The sequence below is a fragment of the Oxyura jamaicensis genome, chromosome 1, assembly GCF_011077185.1.
Source record: "Oxyura jamaicensis isolate SHBP4307 breed ruddy duck chromosome 1, BPBGC_Ojam_1.0, whole genome shotgun sequence".
Classification (NCBI taxonomy): domain Eukaryota; kingdom Metazoa; phylum Chordata; class Aves; order Anseriformes; family Anatidae; genus Oxyura; species Oxyura jamaicensis.
This window is the reverse complement of record NC_048893.1, coordinates 38,301,971-38,322,975: the sequence shown is the minus strand read 5'-3', so window position 1 is coordinate 38,322,975 and position 21,005 is coordinate 38,301,971. Positions and strand designations below refer to the sequence as shown.

The window sequence follows — 21,005 nt, the reverse complement described above, 5'->3', positions numbered from 1 at the left end:
AAAGGGGAAAGGGGAAAGGGGAAAGGGGAAAGGGGAAAGGGGAAAGGAATGGAAATCATACGTGACTAGACCACAGAAAAGACTTTGGTGCCAAAAATAGATCTTAACTGGAAAAGAAGAATCTAAGTAAGAAAACTAAAACTGGAAGTTCCTGTTCAACACAATGCTTGACTTCCTGCAAATTTAATTTCCATAGCTGCATCAGCTTTCTGCTTTAAAGTTCCCAAACTATCTGCTGTTCCATTCTGCAACACTCAGTACTTTTTCAGGCAGCAATACTATGGAGCTCAGCACATCCCAAATGCCTGAACATGCCCTCAGGTTTCCCCATCTTCCCCAGCTAGGGAACTCTCTTTGGTAAGCACTCCTGAACCCTCCAGTGGGCACACCTGCTGGATCAGACTGTGCAAGCTCTAGCACTGCCTTCTTCATTTAAGAACAGACATGAGAGCCTGTCTTTCTACACTTTTCTCCTCAGCCTGAGGAGAAATGTTGTTTTGCGCTGTCCCAGCGGGAACATTCACATTACCTGGCAAGAGGCTACAAAGGGCAAGAATCGAACATCTACTGGATCAAAGAAAAGAATGTTAAAGTGCTGAATCACTCACCACAGACCATGTGAAAGAGTCTTCTGAACAGGAACAAAAATCATTATCTGCTCCATTTCCATTCAGGGACTCACCAATAAGCACCAATTTTACATAGCAATATGAATTACAATTATTTGTAGCACATGACTCTGTAGAACTGAAAGTAAATAAATCTGCCATCCAGGATTTCCTCGTCTCCGATTATAGAGAGAGAGTTCTTAATTACTTCTACCTCGGCTCCTTAATGCCCTCCTGCTTTTGTGTTCATGAATTTTCCCTCTTGAAAAGCCCATCAACGATGCTACCAACAGTACTATTTCACCAGCTGGTCTCACCAACTGTGCCACTTTCTCCAAGCAGTTGACAACTTCCAAGTATCCCAAATTCAATCACCACTATAGTGCCAAAGCCTTTTGCAAATTAACTCAGTGACTACACTACACTCATATCCCACTGGCTTGCAACTCCAATATTACCAAAGCCTCAGCTTTACCTACTTGTAGAAGAAAATTCTAACCTTCTCAATGCTCCCAACATAAAAACAGTTCTCCATAAGCATTCTCAAAGCTACTTCACTATCTGCCTTCAAATCTTTCATGAGAATATATTGTTGCAAGTGATGCTAAAAAAAACACATCTGAAAACACAACTGTTACACTGATGAAATACATCACTGTTTCTTCATGCTCTACCTACCCTTAGATACCCTGTTGCCTCTTTAAATTATACTTTTGACTATAAGATGAAAGCAGTACATTTTATTTTATACTGTTTACACTATGCCTGTCAAAAAAAAAGCTTTTATCCCGGTAAAAAGCCTGGCGGTAACACAATATAAATACATAACAAAACTCAAGTATTTAACAGCATGATAGGGTCTAATTATGCTTACCTTCAAAAAAATGATTAGAACAATAAAGATCAAATGTAGTTCGTATTCCCCATAGCAAGAAATTACAAGGGAACTGAGTTCTGGGGCAAAATTTTTATATAAAAATTGATTTAATTGAAAGCACTGTAAGTTAACTTACAGGGCAACATCAATACTCAGGTATTTTACTTACAGTAGGAGATCCAAAATTTTACACAAGTTATCCCATTTAACAGTAGTGGTTCATGAAGTAGGATTTAACTTTACATCTGAGTGTTCATGAGAAGCTTCTCTATCCACTAGAGGGAGCTACACTTCAGCAGATTCTGAACTAGCTTATAAATTGATCCAAGTTTAAAAGCTTCAGCCCACATTCCGAGTTTGTGTGTGAAGTATCAGCTTTAGTCACCTTGACGATTGATTCTACTAATAGACAAGGGACATGGAAGTACCTCAAGAAATATTAATCTGAACCTCACTGCAGAATTAAAAAAGTAAACAATCCATATTTTAAATCAGAACTAAGAGTTGTCTGATACTTACTCACTCAGCACAACATGATTTTCAAGGCATTTAATCAGGAGTTTGCTATCTCCATGATGAAAGTGAAGAGCTGGAAGCTTTACATCATCCTTCAGACAGAACACCAAATAAGACCATCCCATGCCTTCTTTGTTTTGTTTGATTGATTTCAGATCTGCCAAACTGAACAGGAACGACCACTTGCTTTCTCCATTTGCATGAGCTGTAGCATCTTAAAAACAAAATTACCGCACAATTTTATTTTGATTTCCATTATTAGCAACTACAAAGATTTATCTGTCACTGTTCCTAAAAAACAAACTAAAAAAACACTAAAGTCAAAATCCAGCATGAGTTCTAATAATGAAACACACTGTAACTACTACAATGATTTCTCATTGTGCCTTCTCATCTGCTACAGACTTAAAATAATAAGCAGTTCCATCAGACTGCTTCCCTAAAGCTCTGACGACAGTTTAAGAAAGCAATCCAGCAGGTAAGTATGTAACTGCTGTATCACGTATCAGCAGCAAGATGAATCCCATCAGCACCTCTGCCTCGTAGTAGTACTCACTCGAGCTAAATGTAATATCCATTACAATCTTGTATGCTGTGCACCACGTACATGTCTTGTCAGGCTGTAGTCAAGACACAGAAGAGGGAATTGAAAAGCTTCCCCCACACCTCTTACTGTGCAAATATATGTACACTCTATGCAAGAATACTGTGCAAGACTGTATACATTAAAAACTAAAGGATTGGTTACACTACTGTGGGACACAAAAATTCCCAGAGTGCCTAAAAGGACTCTGGCACATATCCCACCCTACCCTGATCAAATTACAGTAACTGGAAATAAGCAGAAAGTGGCAGAGCATCATCCCTGTCACTAGCACTCACTAACACTCACTTTGGAGCAAGATGTACTCTGCCTCTTAAAAAATGCAAAGAAGTATTCTATAAACAAAGACTGTGCTTCACCCCCAAACATTCACAATCTTAAGTCCAAACCCTGAACTCATAAATGACATATGACAACATATATGACAGCTAGCACCATTTAAAACCATCACAGATGGGGGGAAAGAAGTGTCTCCAGTTATTCACTAAGAGAATCAAAGGAAAAAGCTGACTGGAGATTTTTTAATTTTATTTTTTTTAGCATATCTACTGCAACGGTGTAACCTGAATAATGTAGCCATGAACTTATTTTGCTAAAGTACTTTCACTAGACAAAAATTGGTTTTCTAAGCTTCCACATAAAGAGACCCAAAGTACCAATATAGCTGTACATTCCATCTCCCCCTGCTGCTCCAATATTGAAATGTATTTGAGCAAACTTTTTTTTCATTTTCCTTTCTAATAAGGCATCTCATTCAAATTCCATTTGTTTGAAAGAATTTAAGAAGAGCACAATGCACACAAAACTGCTGCATCCTGACAGCATGATGTTAGATTTATCATTTACTTTCTATACACTTCTCTACTAATTTAAAGAAGAAATGAGATCGGAAGCAGAAGACAGGTATTCTACTGTGAGCTTTTGTTTCTTTACACACTCATATACTGTACATAGCAGACAATTCTTCAGTTACAGGTTAATACAAAGAAGAAAGAAAATACAATTAGTTTTGGAGTACCTCCATTTGAATGAGGTTTCTTTTTAAAAGAGACTGTGGTGACCATGTCCCATTCTGCTTCATAGCTATTTGGACGGTCTGCTCCTCGGGCAAGTTTTTCTTTGGGAGCTGGAGTCCACTCTACAACAGAGCTGGAATCCTAAGCAAAAAAGGTAACCATCAAAAAAGCACAAGACATGAAAACGGAGCTAAGAAACAACACATTTCAAGACAGGAAATTTTACTTACAATGAAGACTGAGAGGCTTTACTTAAATTCAGTATGGTGCTAAAATATCCTAGCCTCTCTCACAGACTCTACCAACATAAAACTCTATTTAAATGTAACACTTTAATCTTTCTGCTTTAGTCACATTCTCTTAATACTGCTTAAATATTACTGGCTCTTGGAACCTCCATAGACTTCTTTCTTTACTTGCATTAGAACAGCGTCTCTGTTCTGAGTTTAATTATGAAGAATGAATCACCAGAACCCAGCATAATAGATGCAGGGGGACCAGTGACTGTGATTTGCTTTACCCTCATTTGGTCTTTTCTATTCAAACAGACAGTTCCCTTCTATTTTATGTATGAACCAAGCACAATCACCTAAATATATATCCCAGTAACCTGAACCGGGCTGTAGTCCACAAATGAGATTCCTACACATAGCTATTAATACCGATAGTCACAGAAATAGATTTTGCTTCCAGTTATGAGATCATCTACCCAAAAGTTATCACAAAATGGAAACAGAATGAAAAACACTCACAACTAAGGAACGTACCTTTCCAGCACAGAGGATATTAGAAGTATCCAAAGTATCATCCAATGGCCTCCAGTCTACTATTACTTCATTTTCCTACAATAAAAACAATCCATCTACGTAAAGTACACATCTCCCTATATATCCACAGTATGATTCAGGTATAACTTACATTATATATAAATGATGCAGATGGTGTCAAACATTATGCAATGTTAATTCACTAATGAATTCCAGAACTTGAGAACATTTGAGATTTACCAAACACATTCTGTGCTTGGCCAACAAATATAAGAAGCTTCCATAATTGTATCACACAAATACCTTTTCAATAACACGTAGTACGCCTGATATTAAGTTGTCCTGATCATCGTTTTTTCCGCAGGATGAATGAATGCAAACTCCTTCTTGCTCATATACAACCTATAACAAAGAAGAAAACAAAATAGATTTTAAAATTTTATTTCCTGTTATATTGGCATTTTGATTCAGCTACTTAAGTTGAAGCAATCAACTAGCGATTGTTAGTTTTCTACTTTTCCTTTTATTTCCCCTTCTAAGATAAGAGTCTTTCAAGTAAGTCAAGAAAAAACATAAACTGGAACTGATTAATTCTATTCTCTAAGCACTAAGTTTGAGCACTACACACCATTTAAAACATTTGAAGGTTCTCTTACATAGTTTGCCTTTCCCCACTTGTTACCTAAGCATGTTGAAATGATAACCTAAATTTACACTAAACTGTCTGGTTTTTAGTTTACAAAAGATGAACTCCAGACATTTAAAATTGCAGCCGTAAACTAAATAACAGCCACATACACTCAGGCTGAATAGCAAAGGTTCAATTGCAAAGGTAGAATGAGAGAATCACATAAGAGTGGCCTGCAGGACTGCACTGCCCACCAAACCTCAGCATTCAAATGTTAACAGAAATACATCCAAGGGCATCACTCCTCATAGAATTCTGATGATGCTCTTAATATAATAAAACTAAGATTTTTTTTCTGTCAAAATTCAGCAGGTTCTTCAAAGCTACGTTCTATATAAGAGTTCCTAAGAACTGTATAAACAACATAAACAAGTTCTTTTTTAAACAATTCTTCAAGAGAAGATGGAAAAGTCCCTAATACACCAAGCTAAGATTTTGGGGAAGTGAAATACATAAGTAGTAACAGTAATTTTCTATAATAATGTTAGGTTTTCAAACCAAGCAGCAAACACTGCTTTAAGAAATACATATTTTTAAAAGCAAAATAAAGTAATTTCTTAACTTACCAGGGAGAGAGATTACATTTCTTTAGTACTAAAACATCATCATCTCTTTTTCTCAATGTACTCATTCATCAATTTTTTTAAATTATTGCAATTGCAGTCAGGCCAGTAATTTACAGCTTCCGGTATGTATGCTTAGCAGCACTGAAAAATACCCATAAAACTCTGATTTACTTGTCCTTTCTGTTGTATATATATTTCTTAAATTTCTCTTCAACAGAAGCACGAAATTTCTAAAGTCTCTGGTTTAATCACAAAAATACTGCTCGGAAGAGACCTCTAGAGGTCACTTACTCTAATCTCGCTCTTGAAGGATTATTGCCAACACCTTATTAAATTCCCTTCCAAATACTTTAAAGTCTTCTTTCCTGTTCTCTATTGCAGGTTTTCTTTTTTCTACCAAAAATCCCCCCTTTTTATCTTCCAAAAACCTGCTTTGAAATTCAGGCCCTCTTTAAACTCTGCAACTTTGTACATTCATTTCAGTTTTACCTTCTAGTATTTGGATCCAACCTATCAGAACTAGTTGCAAGTACGAACCCAGAAGCAATCAATCACTGGGACAGCCATTCCAGACAAACCACCCATTTCAGAGTTGCTGTGGTAGACCTGCATTTCTGCCAGTAATTTTACTAATTATCAAAGAACACCTCCTCAGTCCAGAAACACTTGGTCTAATGTATTATAGCAGTTATTCCATGCCATCAAAGCAGCCCTACTACTAACAGTGTAACAATTCATGCTTTTATTATTTTCCATCCATTGATCTCTCAGAAGGACAAACCTTTCCTTTCACAGGAAAGGACAAAGTGACCCTCATGCCCCAGTTCTTTGACTCCATGCCACAGCGGTCACCTAACTGGAAAGTCCTGCATTGCTCCACACATCTATTCCTGCGATGTAATTGCTCTGCATAACAGACCCACCTCTGTTATAACATGATGAAATCAAAGAACCAGAAACATGGTTCATGGACAGGACATCTATAAAACAGAGCACTTTCCACAATGCAGTTTATTTCCTTCCTATCATTACTCATGAAAAAGTTTCTCCAAGTTTCAAAGGCCAGAAAGTCAAGCTGTCAGGTTTTATCCTTATTCAACAACAGGTATAATCTTGTATTTTTTTTTTCCAATTGTTATCAAGTATTTAACACAACTGAGCTTAGAGTGCTTTTTTAATAAATAAATAAATTTGTTTAGATCCTTGAAGAAGGCTGAGTCTCTCCAATGTTTTCATAAATGACTTGGATGTAGAACTGGAAGGTGTTTTGAGTAAGTTTGCAGACAACAACTGGGAGAAGTTGCTGACTCAACTGAGGGTGGAAACGCCTCACAGAGAGATCTTGACAAATCAGAGGACTGGGCAATCACCAACAATATGAAGTTTAACAAGAGCAAGTGCCATATTCTGCACCTGGGACAGGGCAGCCCTGGCTGTATGTACAGACTGGGGGGTGAGAGGCTGGAGGGCAGCCCCACAGAAAGGGGCCTGGGGGTTCTGGTCACAGCAAGCTGAACACGAGCCAGCAGCGTGCCCTGGCAGCCAGGAGGGCCAACCGCACCCTGGGGTGCATCAGGCCCAGCACTGCCAGCCGGCGAGGGAAGGGATTGTCCCGCTCTGCTCTGCGCTGGGCGGCCGCACCTCCAGCACTGTGAGCGCTTTGGGTGCCACAGTGTAAGGAGGACATAAAACTGTTGGAGAGTGCCCAGAGAAGGGCTACAAAGATGGCAAAGGGTCTAGAGGGGAAGACGTATGAGGGGCAGCTGAGGTCCCTGGGTTTGTTCAGCCCAGAGCAGAGCAGGCTGAGGGGAGGCCTCATGGCGGCCTGCAGCTCCCTCCCGAGGGGAGCAGAGGGGCAGGCACTGAGCTCTGCTCTCTGGGGACAGCGACAGGACCCCAGAGAACGGCATGGAGCTGGGACAGGGGAGGGTCAGGCTGGGCGTTAGGGAAAGGTTCTGCACCCAGAGGGTGGTCAGGCACTGGGACAGGCTCCCCAGGGCAGTGGTCATGGCACCGAGCCTGCTTGGACAACACTCTCAGACACTGGGTCTGATTTTTGGGTGGTCCTGTGTGGGGCCAGGGGTTGGACTTGATGTTTCTTGTGGGTCCCTTTCATCTCTGGATATTCTGTGATTCTAAGTCACACTTAGGTGGGTAGTCTCAAAGATGCAACTACATAACTAGTTTGAATAAAGATATGGCATCAATCTTACAAAAGAATACCTAGAAAGTGCTTTAATGATTTATTCCATTAAAAATCATTTTGTAACTCATCATATTTGAGTTATCTGAAATACTGAGTTACTCTCTTTAGCTGCACTTTATGAAGAAATTACATAACTGAATATGAGTAAGTTGATTTTGAAAGTATGATTTTATAGTGGTAGCACTTGAAGATTGGCTACACTTGGCTGTGTTTCACACAACGTTCTTAGCAAGCTGAAAACTCAGAAATTCTACGAGTATTCTTACAGCACGTTACAGCAAGATGTAATTTATGACGTATTTTTGTTTTCTTATATGACGGCAATGGCAAGCTATTAGTCAATTAAAAGATAGAAAGCAATGTTAAATTACACATACAAGTACTAAGGAAACTACTAAATTAAAAGTCAGTATACCAATAGTTAGATCTGAATAAAAGCCATCCCTCAGTAGGCAACTATTAAAACACTGCATAGCTTGACCCAGCGCACCATGCAGCCCACAAAGGTGTTTGCTCAGTGCTTCGCAGCCCAGCAATCAGGCGAATGTCTCATCACCACACAAAGACTTCTTGAACAGCCAAGAAAATAGATGTTTCAAAACGAGGCAGATGCAGTTAAGTACTGTCTCTTGCCTGAACAGCACGTTACCAGAGAACGCATACAATGGGAACCTTTAAAGAAGATGAGGGAGAACAGACAGAAAATGCTGGAGAACAATCAGAAGCATCATTAAAATAGTTAGGACTTGTATAAGATGTGCAACCAAAATCTATGTAGTGAGCTCCTGGTATGTATAGACAGTGAAGAAGTAGATATGAGCAGGACAGCATAATGAGCTCCAGTTGCCCCATTATTAGCAGTTAAAGTGATTGTGATCCCCAAAACATAACTTAATCCTATCATTATTACCTGTCAACACCCTCTGTGCAGTTAAGCATCCTGTTCTACTTTATATTTTGATAGCTTTTTGGCTGCAGTGACAGAGGTCTGATCTAGAAAGGTCTTGTTATCCGCTACGTGGAAGAACTCAGCAGTTTCAGGAGCCCCACCTGTTCAGTTTGTTGACTATGCTTCTTGTATTACAAGGCAGGAAGGCGTGCTACTACGTCATCTTTGTTCTGTACTATTCCTTATTTTACATACTTCGCCACGGTCTCTTTTTCAAAGGCAAGTAGGTGGAATCTAGCTTAATCTTTCATTTTCTTTTTCTATGATGAAAGCCATTGTTTTTACTTCCTGTAATCTATACATTAACAACCCCATCATGAAGAAAGTTGAAGTTAATAAGTGTACAACAAAGGTGACTAGATAAGCTGACGTGCCCCTAGGATTTTAAACCCAAAGGTACTCCTCATCCCAATATTACAGCCCTTCCACTTGTCCACCCGCACAGCCACCAGGAAGAAACTTGTGCTCTGCAGAGTCAAAGGACCAGTCATAGAAATAAAACCCCAGGGAAGCAAAGCAGCACACACTACTTACCTGCTTGAGGCCAGAAAAGTTGTCCAGCCACGAAAAACCTAACTATGCTGATTTAAACAACTGTATTTGCTTTTTTCTACATCTGTTTGAAAGCGTATGTTGAACTGTCCAGAGTTCCTCAGGCTTAGATGTTATTACACACATAAGTCAGACCCTCTGGTCCTACAACTAAAATAAAATGAAGAACGAATGGCAGAACATTCAACACAAATGCAACTAATACAAATGAAGATGTAATGTGACAAGCTGAACAACTTTACAAATGACTTGATTTTAAACACATTTGAATTGTCTTGAAACTGCACATATAATAATTCAAAGGTTTTCAGACATCTTATCACTTACAGCGAGTTCTATGAAAAAGTTTCCTTAATACCACAGTAAAATAAGAGCAACCAAATCCAGGTTTATCGATCTATGATATCCTTAAGTTCCTCAACTGTTAAATGTAAGTATTATTATCTAAAGAGTGCTATCACTGTAAAAGCATTCAGTTGGCAACTGTTTCCTAAAAAAAAGGTGGAGAAAAAAAATCTTTATTTTTTAATAATCTTAAAATTTCACGCTTGCAGGCTGTCAGCATGAAATTGTACCACGTCCACTTTCCTAATTCTATCGAATGAAAACAAGACACACTGCCTATTTGATGCAGAATCTTACCAAAAGAGAAAAAAAATGATGCAAGAGTTCCCAAACACTGTTAAGCCACCTGTTCTGTTTTTGTTTGTTTGCTTGTTTTTCCCTATAAGTACATGGAAAAAAAGCCACTGCTTGACCTGTTTGTTTTTCCCCTTGTAAGTACTGCAAAAGTCAAAAGCAAATTCACAATTCATCCCAGTCAGTCATGAACAACTCTGTGCCACGTGGGGACAGCAGCTATTCTACTAAGTAAACTTGACAGAGGGTCCACAGAAACAGGGAACCACAGCACAAAATTCAGGAAAACAGTGGAAGAGCTGTTTACCACCTCCTATGGAAAGCAGAAGGAAGAAGCAGGACGTCGGCTCAGTTTACCCAAGACAGCCTTGAGAAGCACCCTCTGCTCTGCTCCCCTGGGACACATCATGGCCTATGCTCGTTCAGGTTATGGAAAACTGCTCAAGTATTTATAATCACTGGCCAGCAGAATAACCTTCTGAAGTCCCACTATTATCCCAGCAATATTTTCCGAGAAACAGGAGGCAGAGCCTGTTTATATTGTTAATATTGTTAATAGAGCCTGTTAATATTGTAGGGGCAGAGCACAGAATTTTTTTTTTTTTTATGCCTAGCTCACTATGCTGCTTATAATAAGGACTCAATGGACAACGTTTACAGCATTTATTGCCAGGGACACGTATCAGAATGCCTTCACCAAAACCACACCAACAATTACAACATATGCCAGAACACAAGTAAGGTTTTGGTTTAAATGCTTGTCATTCAAAGGCAATTTATGGCCTTGTGCAACCATCTAGTGAGAGACTGACAACACTGCACCCAAAGACAACAAGGTGTAGGCAACAAAAAAGGAGAGCTACCCCACACCTGAGCACTCCTGCCCTCCTGACTTGCCATTTTGCATCCTGCCTTTGCTGGACACAAAGTACTAGCTGACATGAGCTGGCAGCATGAGCCAGCAGCCCAGAAAGCCAGCCTTATCCTGGGCTGCATCAAAAGCAGCATGGTCAGACAGGTGAGGGAGGGGATTCTCCCCCTCTGCTCTGCTCTCGTGAGGCCCCACCTGGAGAGCTGCATTCAGCTCCAGGGCCTCCAGCATGAGAAGGACATGGACCTGTTAGAGCATGCCCAGAGGATGGCCACAAGGATGCTCAAAGAGCTGGCGCACCTCTCCTATGGGAACAGGCTGAGGGAGCTGGGGTTGTTCAGCCTGAAGAAGAGAGAGCTCTGGGGAGACCTTGTTACAGCCTTCCAGTACCTAAAAGGGGCCTGCAGGAATGCTGGGGAGGGACTCTGTCAGGGAGTGTAGTGATAGGACAAGGGGGAATGGTTTTAAACTAAAAGAGGGTAGGTTTAGACTAGCTGTAAGGAATAAATCCTTCCCTCAGACGGTGGTGACACACTGGCACAGGCTGCCCAGAGAAGCCATGGATGCCCCATCCCTGGAGGTGTTCAAGGCCACGCTGGATGGGGCTTTGAGCTTTGGATGGGGTGGGAGGTGTCCCTGCCCATGGCAGAGGGGTTGGAACTCAGTCGTCTTTAAGGTCCCTTCCAACCCAAATCATTCTGTGTTACTGTGCTACCACATGCACTCGTTAGTACCTCAAAATCCTCCTCTTACCTCTGTCACACACCAACAACCCATCAAACGCAGGACTTCAGAGAATGGAGAAGCACTGCAAGTCTACTAACTAGTCCCATCTTTCAGATACTTCATATTCTCTCCCCATATTCTTGATCACATTCTCCTGTCCTGCCAGAGTACAAACTGGGACCGCTGTCACTCTGCCAGATGCCATCCTGTTTATGACAGACACAGCCTGTAGCACTTGTGCAGTAAAACAGCCACTGCTCTGAGGTCAGTGAGCAATTGTGGCTCTGGGCAAATCTGGACTCTTAACAACTTTTCAACAGTGGTTCTTTCATTTTTGCCTTATATTATAGCATCAGGTAAAGGACCTCATTGTGGATTCAATAGCTGAAGTAGCAAGCAGGCATGCTCCTAAGAGAGTAACTCCATTAGCAAGTCTGAATGCTCCCCAGACTACAAATTAAGGAAAAAAATGGTCTGTCTGCAAACATTAGCAAGATGCTAATCAGCTGCTATATCTGTTATTTCCAGATCCTGACAGAAGATAAACAGAACAGAAGATGCAACACCGAGGAAACAACTACAGGCCAATAAAATAAATCCAATTTAGTCAATGGCTGCTCTGAGATACCTTACATCAACAAAACATAGTAAAGCCAAGCTCTAAACTAAGCGAAGTCAGAAGAAATAGATCTCAATTTAAAGATCTGTATTGTCCTGCTTTCATTTCCACCTCCCTCTCTGGAATAGCTGAGGTTTCCTCAGAGTGTAGTCACACAACCACTGCTGAACTGTCAGTGGGCATGTCCAAACTGCACCAACAGCCCGCTTCCAGCGCCTGGAAACCACTAAATTCGAGTGCTCTGCAAAGCATCAAGCTAACGTTACTGACCAACATCATCTTTTGCTCCAAAGATACCCAAGAACTTCTGGCATTTGAATTCAAAGTTTAGTAAGTATAAAACCATCCCCTTGTACATCTTGTTTGCTGTGCCTATGGCTCAACCTGTTTCCTAAGACAGTAAAATTTCTCACCCCACTGGTCTTAGAAGCATGAAACTCTCACATCAAGTTTCTAAGCGGGCGGAAAAAAGCACAAATATTCATATTGTGATAAATATGACAAAGCTCCCAACGTGGGAACCACATATCAATGAAAAGGCTTCCTGCTTTACAGCAGTAAGCTTTTCAGGTTCCACCTCTGCAAGTTTCTGGAATCAGGTATTTCTGCTACTTGTGCAACAGCTGTGGGATATCAGTGAACGTACAAGCCTAGAGTAAGTGCTTGAGACAGAACACAGCATTTCTACCACAAATACTGCTGCAAGAGAAAATCCTTAATGAATAACTATACCATGGAAAGAATATACAAGAATTTCAGAATTATCAGTGAACTGCTTTAGTCAAACATAATGAAACCTTAACTAAATTAAACAGAGGCAAAGGCAGGCAGAGGCTTTGTTCACAGAGAAAACCTATGAAGTACAAGATATTCAGCAAAGATTACGATTCTATCCACAGTAAATGATAAAGGGTAAAAGACATATAATGAAGACTTTAAATCAAGCGCTTCACAAAACAGCACAACCCACAGAATAGGAGTCGAAGCCCCAAATTTCAACTAGTTGATGGTGCAGCAAAACACTGCTTACATCAGAGTACATCTACATCTAAAAGTCTGCTGCATCCATGCCAACAAAGTACCTAGGGGACACAAAGCTCAATTTAACAGACTGTATTGTAAATCTTTGTTGATCCTAATATATTAAAAAAAAAACTCATCACCCCCCCCCCCCCAATACTACAGCTTTTACATTACAGTTTAGGAACATGTACGGTGCTACTTGAACACTTGTAGTTGCTCTACACCGGCCAAATAGCTGAGCCTAGACCACGATTTAGCTTCAAGAAGGGCACAAGCAATTGAAAAACAACTTCTGACAGCTCGTGTGCCAACTAGTAATTTGAGGACGATCTAGCAGCCCATATGCTGAAGATAGACTCAACTCCAAGAACATGAAACAAAAATCATTACTGTCTTTAGACCAGCTGTAATAATAGCCTATACACTGACAGGCTAAATTTATACTTGTCCCCACGCACAACTTTTTGCCTCATTTTCTAACATAGTTTTCTGTTATAAAGGTGAAAGACAGTCCAAAGACTCCTCTGAAATCAGGGAAACAAAATACCACTTGTTAAGCAACAAAAAGAGGTAATATACCTGCTTTCATGTCAGAAGCACTGAAACCAAAAGACCTCACTGCCAAGTTACACACAGAAAAACCAGAAGCTCTAAGAAAGGGCAAAAAAATGAAGTTCACACTGATCTAGGGCAAGTGGTCATTATTAAAAGATGAGTCAGGACTCTAGAACTCTTCGGCGATAACCTCAGTCTTCTGGAATTAACTGTACATAGAAAAGCACTGGAAAGAACCTTCACAGTAAAAAAATAGGACAAAATTCTTAGGAAAGTAGTACACACAGTTACATGAGGTGGCTAAATTTACAGTTCATACCACATTCACATATGAAGCTGAAACAAGAACTCTGCAAAAAGAGATGAGACAATATGAAATAGCTGAGTTGTGAATCCACTGATTTTAACGACGTCTGGGAAATAAACACAACTGAAGTGGAAAGCGAACAGGGTGCAACTAAAACTCCCAACCTTGTATGGCTTGCTGAAGCAAGATTTCATGAAGTCTGAGACAACACAGGCTATCCCAGCTACTTAATCTATCACCCCATGCACTCTGTGGAATTACCTTGTGTCATATTTTTCAAAAAAGAATTTATGTATCAGAATACATCCCTTTCATGTTACTAGGCCAAATGAGACTACAGCAGCCCACAAGCTAGTACCTACCACTCTCCCAGACACCTACCACCTGCAATACCTCATTAAAACACCGCACTGCCAGAAGGAAGAGTGGAATCAATTTAGGACACCCATAGTTTGTAAATTTACTGAAACACACAATGTCTTATATGAGAATATTGGGTCTGTACCAAGTTACACTGTTTATTCCACCTGGAGTGAAGGTTTAGTAGTTTGTGAGCCCATCTAAAATCCTGCTGACGTCCAAAGAAAAAAATTGTGGTCCAGTGCATTCCCCAAACTAAAAAAAATGGACCCAGCCAAAAATAAATGCAGTTTTATGTATTTTCTTTCAGCTCGCTAAACGAAATCACTTAGAGATCAAACGAGTATAGTATCCAAGAAAGGAGAAGCACAACACGCAGGTGGGGAGAGCCACAGAAGACTGAAATTGCTTCTAATGACAGCAGCGATACTTCAAATCAGCCACTTTGTGAGGTTTTAGAAAACACAACTGTCAGTTTGTTCTCTGTATCAAGAGCTTTTACTTTGTTGAGATACTATAATTAAAAATTAAAGTACTTGAACACTAAGGACACAAATAGAAGTTGTGTTAACAAGCTGCATTAGCATTGTAGATGCAGAATAATCGGAACAGAATCTTGCAGCAACTTAAACGACTTACAGAAGTCCCAAGTAAACAGACTAATAAAAATGTGAAAAAATACGAAAATAATTACTAACACCCAATAAGCTACTGAACTTTCTAAATGGTCAAAAATTACAAATTTCATTTAGGTTGGATTTTGAAGAGTGACAAGATTTCCAAGTTTATTTTCCAGACTTTTTGGAAAGACATCAAGAGAGCTGCATCGAGAGAGGCATGGTCAGCAGGTCAAGGGAGGTGACTGTCCCCCCTCTACTCTGCCCTCGTGAGGCCCCACTTGGAGTGCTGCACCCAGGGCTGGGGCCCCCAGCACATGAAAGATGTGGGCCTGTTGGAATAGGTTCAGAGGAGGGCCATGAGGATGATCAGGGGGCTGGAGCACCACTCCTGTGAAGAAAGGCTGAAAACTGGGGATGTTCAGCCTACAGAAGGGAAGGCTCCATTGAGACCTCATTACGGCCTTTCAGTACTTAAAGGGGTCTTATAAAAAGGACAGAAAGGGACTCTTTACTCGTGTAGATAATGATAGGACAAAGGGGAATTGTTTTAAACTGAAAGAAGGGAGATTTAGATTGGATGTTAGGAAGAAATTCTTCACTCAGAGGGCAGTGAGGCCCTGGCACAGGCTGCCCTGAGGTTCTCAAGGCCAGGCTGGATGGGCCTTTGGGCAACCTGGTCTGGTGGGAGGTGTCCCTGCCCATGGCAGGGGGTTTGGAACTGGGGGGGGGTCTTTAAGGTCCCTCCCAACCCGAGCCATTCTATGATTCCATGACATTTGTCAGCGAGATGAGTATCCCTGCATCAAGACGCCAAAAGCCTTTGACAGAAACAGCCTCTTTCAATTTCAGGATTCATCAGAGAGCGACCATGACAGCAGCCTTCCCTCACATACGCGAGGGCTGCATTTACCTCTCTGGCAGCAGCGGACAGGTCGGCGTGCCCACCTTCACCCCTAGCAGACCTCAGGGCAGCCGCAAGTCCCCCCCCGAGCAGCCCCCGAACACACACACCTCCCCCGCCCGCCCCTGCGGACACAAGGCCGCCCCACCGCACCGAGGCGGCTCCTGGCCGAGCCGTGAGGCCCAGCACCGGCGGAGCGGGCCGCAGAGGGGACGGGACGCGGGGCCGGGCCCCGCCGGGAGCAGCCTCCCCCCGCCGCCCCCCCGTCCCGTCGCGGCCGTTACCTTGCCGCTCGGAGGCGCCGCCATGTTGCCTACGAGTGTTTATGGTGACGTTGCGCTCCTCACGTGCTGCCCCCCCCCGCCCCACAACAAGCCCCGTCAGCCCCTCGGCCGCCGGCGCATGCGCGCTCGGGTGGGGACCGCCTGCCGGCGGCCGCCCCCGGAGCCCCGCCCCCTGGAAGCCCCGCCCGTATAAGCCCCGCCCCTAGCAACCACCTCTCCTACAGCCCCGCCCCGCCGAGGCCTGCTGCGCCCTGCTGGGCCCTGCTCCTGAGCCCCGCCCGTAGTTGGAAGCACAGAGCCATCTGGTACTGCCTTGAGAGTGTGCTTCATTTGTGCCTTACTGCGAACTGGGCATAAAATCACTCTCCATTTGGTTCCTCTCCATTCTTCCACAACATCAGTGCTAAGGAAATACCGGCCCGTACGCAGCATCAAGCTGCGCTAATTCCAGATTTTCCCTGTCACTTCGTAGATGAGATTTCCCTTGGCTTTCGACACCTAACACATTCGTATTCATAATGGGATAAAGCCAAATTTTAGTGGCAATCTCGACAGCGTTAGCAAATGTTCAGCATTTGGATGCGTGCAGATTTACAAACTGAAACAATTCTGCTGATACCAGCAAAGTTTGGTTCATCTTCTTTACCTGGAAAAGCACATAACGTGTGTTACTACTTAAATATAAAAAAATAAAGTCTGTTAACTCAGTAAGTCTGAAATACCTGGTCCCGCTGGCAGCCATAAATCAAGTTGGATTTTAAGGCTACATTTTTTATATTCCAACACCTTATAAAATGTTTTGAGCGCATAGTGTATCCCCCAGACTGTGTAACCCCGATTTTGTTTGCTCACAACACGTGGATGGGATGCTCACAGGGAAGCGGTTTTGTATTCTGGAGGAGTGAAAGTAGTTGGACCTTTTTTGTTTCTCATAAAATGGCAGTATAATTTGCTTCTGGCTTCTCAAATTTAAAACTTTTTAGCTAGATTAATACCCATACCGTACTTTTAACCATTGAAAAACAGACTTTTGTAGGTTGTCGGGTACATCTCGCTACTCAGAGCAGGACATTTTGTAGTTGGGTCAGATTGCTCAGAGCTTTTGCTCTGTGACAGCGTACAACCTCTTGGCAGACACCAAAAAACAACTACAAAAGCACTGGATTCAGCTGAGAAGGATGATTCTCAGCTGAAAGAGGGGCCAAAACCAGCGTCTGGGAGTTAGACATAACCAGTATTAACATGTTTACAGAAGATCCTGCTCTGAGCAAGACGGATTTTGCTTTTTCTCATCTGAAGGTGGGCGAAAATCTTGCTTACTCCTGACCCAAATTAGGGTTGATAGCTGCTTTTGAAGGAATTTGGTCATTTAAAGGAAAGCCAGTTCAAGATGCTGCCTTTCAAGAGACTGGCTTATGTACCAGGGTTAGAGACCAGGCTATAAAAATCTAGCACAGCAGGATCTTGATCCTCGATGAGATTTTGAAGGTAATGTGGTAATCTAATGCTACTGAAAGCTTCTTCATGTAGTGTTTCCATGGCTAAAAACATGCTAATTGACAGTTAATTACAGTGCATCTGTAGGCTCACTAAATGCTAACCTGTGCTCCCCTGTGCGTTTTCCCTTAAGCTTCCAGCATTCCCACATCAATTTGTACAGTCGCTCAAGGAGAATATAAACACCGTGTGGAAATTAAAAATTACTAAGATGCTGAGATGTGGTACTGTTAGAGAGTCTATACAAGAGGTGAGTGGTGAGGAACAGCTACCCTGTGAACAGAGCGATCCCTGTATGAACACTTTGACCTAACTTAAGAGAGGGCTGTGTCAAAAACAGCCACTCCAGGCACTCTTTGTGAGGGAAAAAGAGGTCTGATTACAGTGGGTTTGTGTATCTATGCACACAGACAGAGTTGCTTTGCCAAACACGTAACTACGACTCAATGGCAAAAGTACTCTACAGATGGATAGGAGGAGAGGATCACTTAGCAGAGGCCAGGCTAGAACAGAGAAACTCAGCAGAAGTGTTTGAAGGAGATGGAGCTGTGAAAATATCCAGGAAGGGGTAAATTATTTCTAGACTGATTTTCTTAAATGTTTTAACGTAGATAAAGGCAATTTAATTAGGACTGTTTATTGTTGCCACTTTTGCTGAGAAAATCAGTATTTGCCTAGGGAACTGTAGCTCACTCAAAACCTGAGCAAAAAGACAAAAAGCTATTTTCCATTATTTACTAAGAAAAGCAGCAGCTAGGGCTTTGGACACTGGACTTGGAGAAGATGAGGCATAAGAAAGATACCCTCTTCAAAAATCACTGACCAGCAAATTTTTGATCATCCCTGCAGCTCAGTGGAGCCTGAATGCCTACATGTAACATCACAGTGTTCTGGATACAATGTCTTCAGAAAAAAAAAAATAAAATAAAAAATAAGATGACAAAGACCTGGCTTAGCTTTGAGACTTTATGTTCCATTGATGGAAATGTGTTCATTGCAGCTTCCTTCTCCTTCCACCAGACATAGGGAATGAGTCTCTGCCAGCAGATTCCTTGGTGAGTGTTCAACAGTTCCCACAGGACTCTTCCTGGGACTCCTTTCCCGCTGCAATGCTTTCACAGAGTCCCATTCACAAGAACACAGAATTTTTGTGGTCACACAGAGCAATTTAATCCATGAAATGCTTTACCATTTTCTAGCCCTCCTGTTTAGAGTAGGATCAGCTAGAACAGACTGCTCAGGATCTTGCCCAGTTGGATTTTGAGTATCTCCAAGAATAAAGACAGCACAACCTTCCTGATCAAGCTGTGCCAGTGTTTGACCTCCCTTGGAGTGAAAAACATATTTCTTATACTTACATGGATTTTCATGTATTTCAATGGATGCCTTTTTCCTCTTGTCCTGCTACTGGACACCCCTGAGAAAAGTCTGGCTCCATCTTCCTCAAGGCCAGTAAGAGCACAAGGTGGCATTATGTAGATTTATGCCAGCATCCAGCCCCTTGCACACTGCACAGATGGGAGTCTAACAAGGAGGGTATCATCAGCTCAGTGGCCCACCCTTCTTTGGATTTTAAGCAGCCACCTGCTCTAATAAGCAATCCTCTGCAACATAAAGGTAGTCACTGACTGTACAGCCAGAAAGAGTGCCTGGCTTTCCTGTGGTTTCTGTTGCTGTCACAGCTGCAAGTGTAGCTATTATTGCTATGCCAAGAGCTGCAGCAGCTGCTATTGTTGTTCACACAGCTATTTCAGCAAAGTTCCAGGCTCCATTCCCGTATTCAGAAGTGTCATCTGCCCACATGCCCAACCACATGAAAACCTGGCCTGCACAAGACAAGTACAGATTCTGTCAAGTCCTTCCATCACAGGCTTAACTTGTACAAACAAAAACCTCATAGTAGAGAAACAAAGATACACAGTGCCAAAAAAAACCCTTCCTATGACCTCTCTTTCGCTTACAGCAAAAGGTTATGTTTCAAGCTTTGCTTTGACATACGCAACACGTAATTTTTCCAGGTCACCCCAGTTTGTCACAGGTGACAAGCAGACAGTAAATGTGGTGCTGTCTTGGACTCCAGTTGCAGCAGAACACCCCAGAGGAAGTTGCAGTCCAGGCTTGAGTTCCTCATATTCTAAGAGGTGCCAGTCCTCAGCACGAATTATATCACAAAGGATATCCTAGGATTCAGCTGTCACATGTTCTCATTTTCCACATACAGGAGGAGCAGGAAATAAAATAAACCTCCCATCCTACTTCACATTTAAAAGGAGGGAGACCAGGCTGCAGGTACATCAAATAAACCAAGCAAGCCTGGGGTACTGACCTCCTGTCATCCCTGCCGCTTCATCATTAGCATGCTTCTGTGTATAACTATGGTCCGTACCATTCAGGTTCCCTACGGGCTAATATCTAGATACGGTGTGGTGAACACACAGCCATTCCAAGCAGGCAGTGTACAGAAGTTTTTTAAAGGGGAGCAGATGGTTTAGGCACACAGATGAAAAGTTGTACTGTGCCATTTGCTCTCAAGGCCAGAACTCCCTATGCCTTAGCCTAATTTACATAGTAAAAATAAAATGTAGCCTTTCGGGACTAATTAGGGTCTTCTAAACTCAGTTGTCGTCTTTCCCTCAATGCAGAAACCAAGAGACCTTTCCTACCTGTTACTTTAAAAAAAAATGCAACACCAAACCTGTGGAAGTAGAGCACACTGGTACATTTATGTTCCATGCTTGGCTTCCTTCTGTTGCAAGGTTAGACAAGGACAGAGACAAAGGAACTAAGCAGACAGACTGAAATTAAGAGGAAGGAAATCCCTCTCCTCACTAGCATTTATTTGCATTTAAGAGTGTGGAGGCATGGAGACGTATAAGATATGAAGGCAGTACACAAGATGAGGAGCTTTCTTCAAGTATTTGTAACATGTCACATTTTATATATACTTAACCATAGCTGTGAGTTTTTTTGTGAACCAGATTTTTTTTAAAATCTTTTTTCATATCAAGTATTAACAGAATTCCAGAATATGAAACAACCCAAAACATACAAGAATCGACCTAAGAAAAAATTACAGTTGTTAAGACTGATGACAAGTTTACAATGACTCTGCTCTCTTGGTGGGACAAGACATATTATTTTTATTTTTTAAATATAAAACAAGCAGAACAGACACCGACACAAAATGCTCTGTATTTGCCATGCAAGGAAAGATTCATGATTGCATCAGCCTCCAGAGAGGAGCTGGAAACTAT

At 41.8% G+C, this 21,005-nt stretch overlaps 1 protein-coding gene across 1 annotated transcript in view; it reads right to left on the bottom strand.

The window, feature by feature from the left end:
* The window catches only part of TBC1D15 (TBC1 domain family member 15), a 33,038-nt gene extending 16,648 nt beyond the window's left edge, over positions 1–16,390 (bottom strand). Inside the window, exons 1-5 of the mRNA XM_035334094.1 lie at positions 16,255–16,390; positions 4,692–4,790; positions 4,389–4,463; positions 3,624–3,762; positions 2,005–2,215 (exon numbers count right to left, since the gene is read on the bottom strand). Coding sequence (XP_035189985.1) covers positions 2,005–2,215; positions 3,624–3,762; positions 4,389–4,463; positions 4,692–4,790; positions 16,255–16,278 — 548 coding nt within the window. The 5' untranslated portion in view covers positions 16,279–16,390. The remainder of the gene's footprint in view (positions 1–2,004; positions 2,216–3,623; positions 3,763–4,388; positions 4,464–4,691; positions 4,791–16,254) is intronic.
* Positions 16,391–21,005: the final 4,615 nt, after the last annotated feature.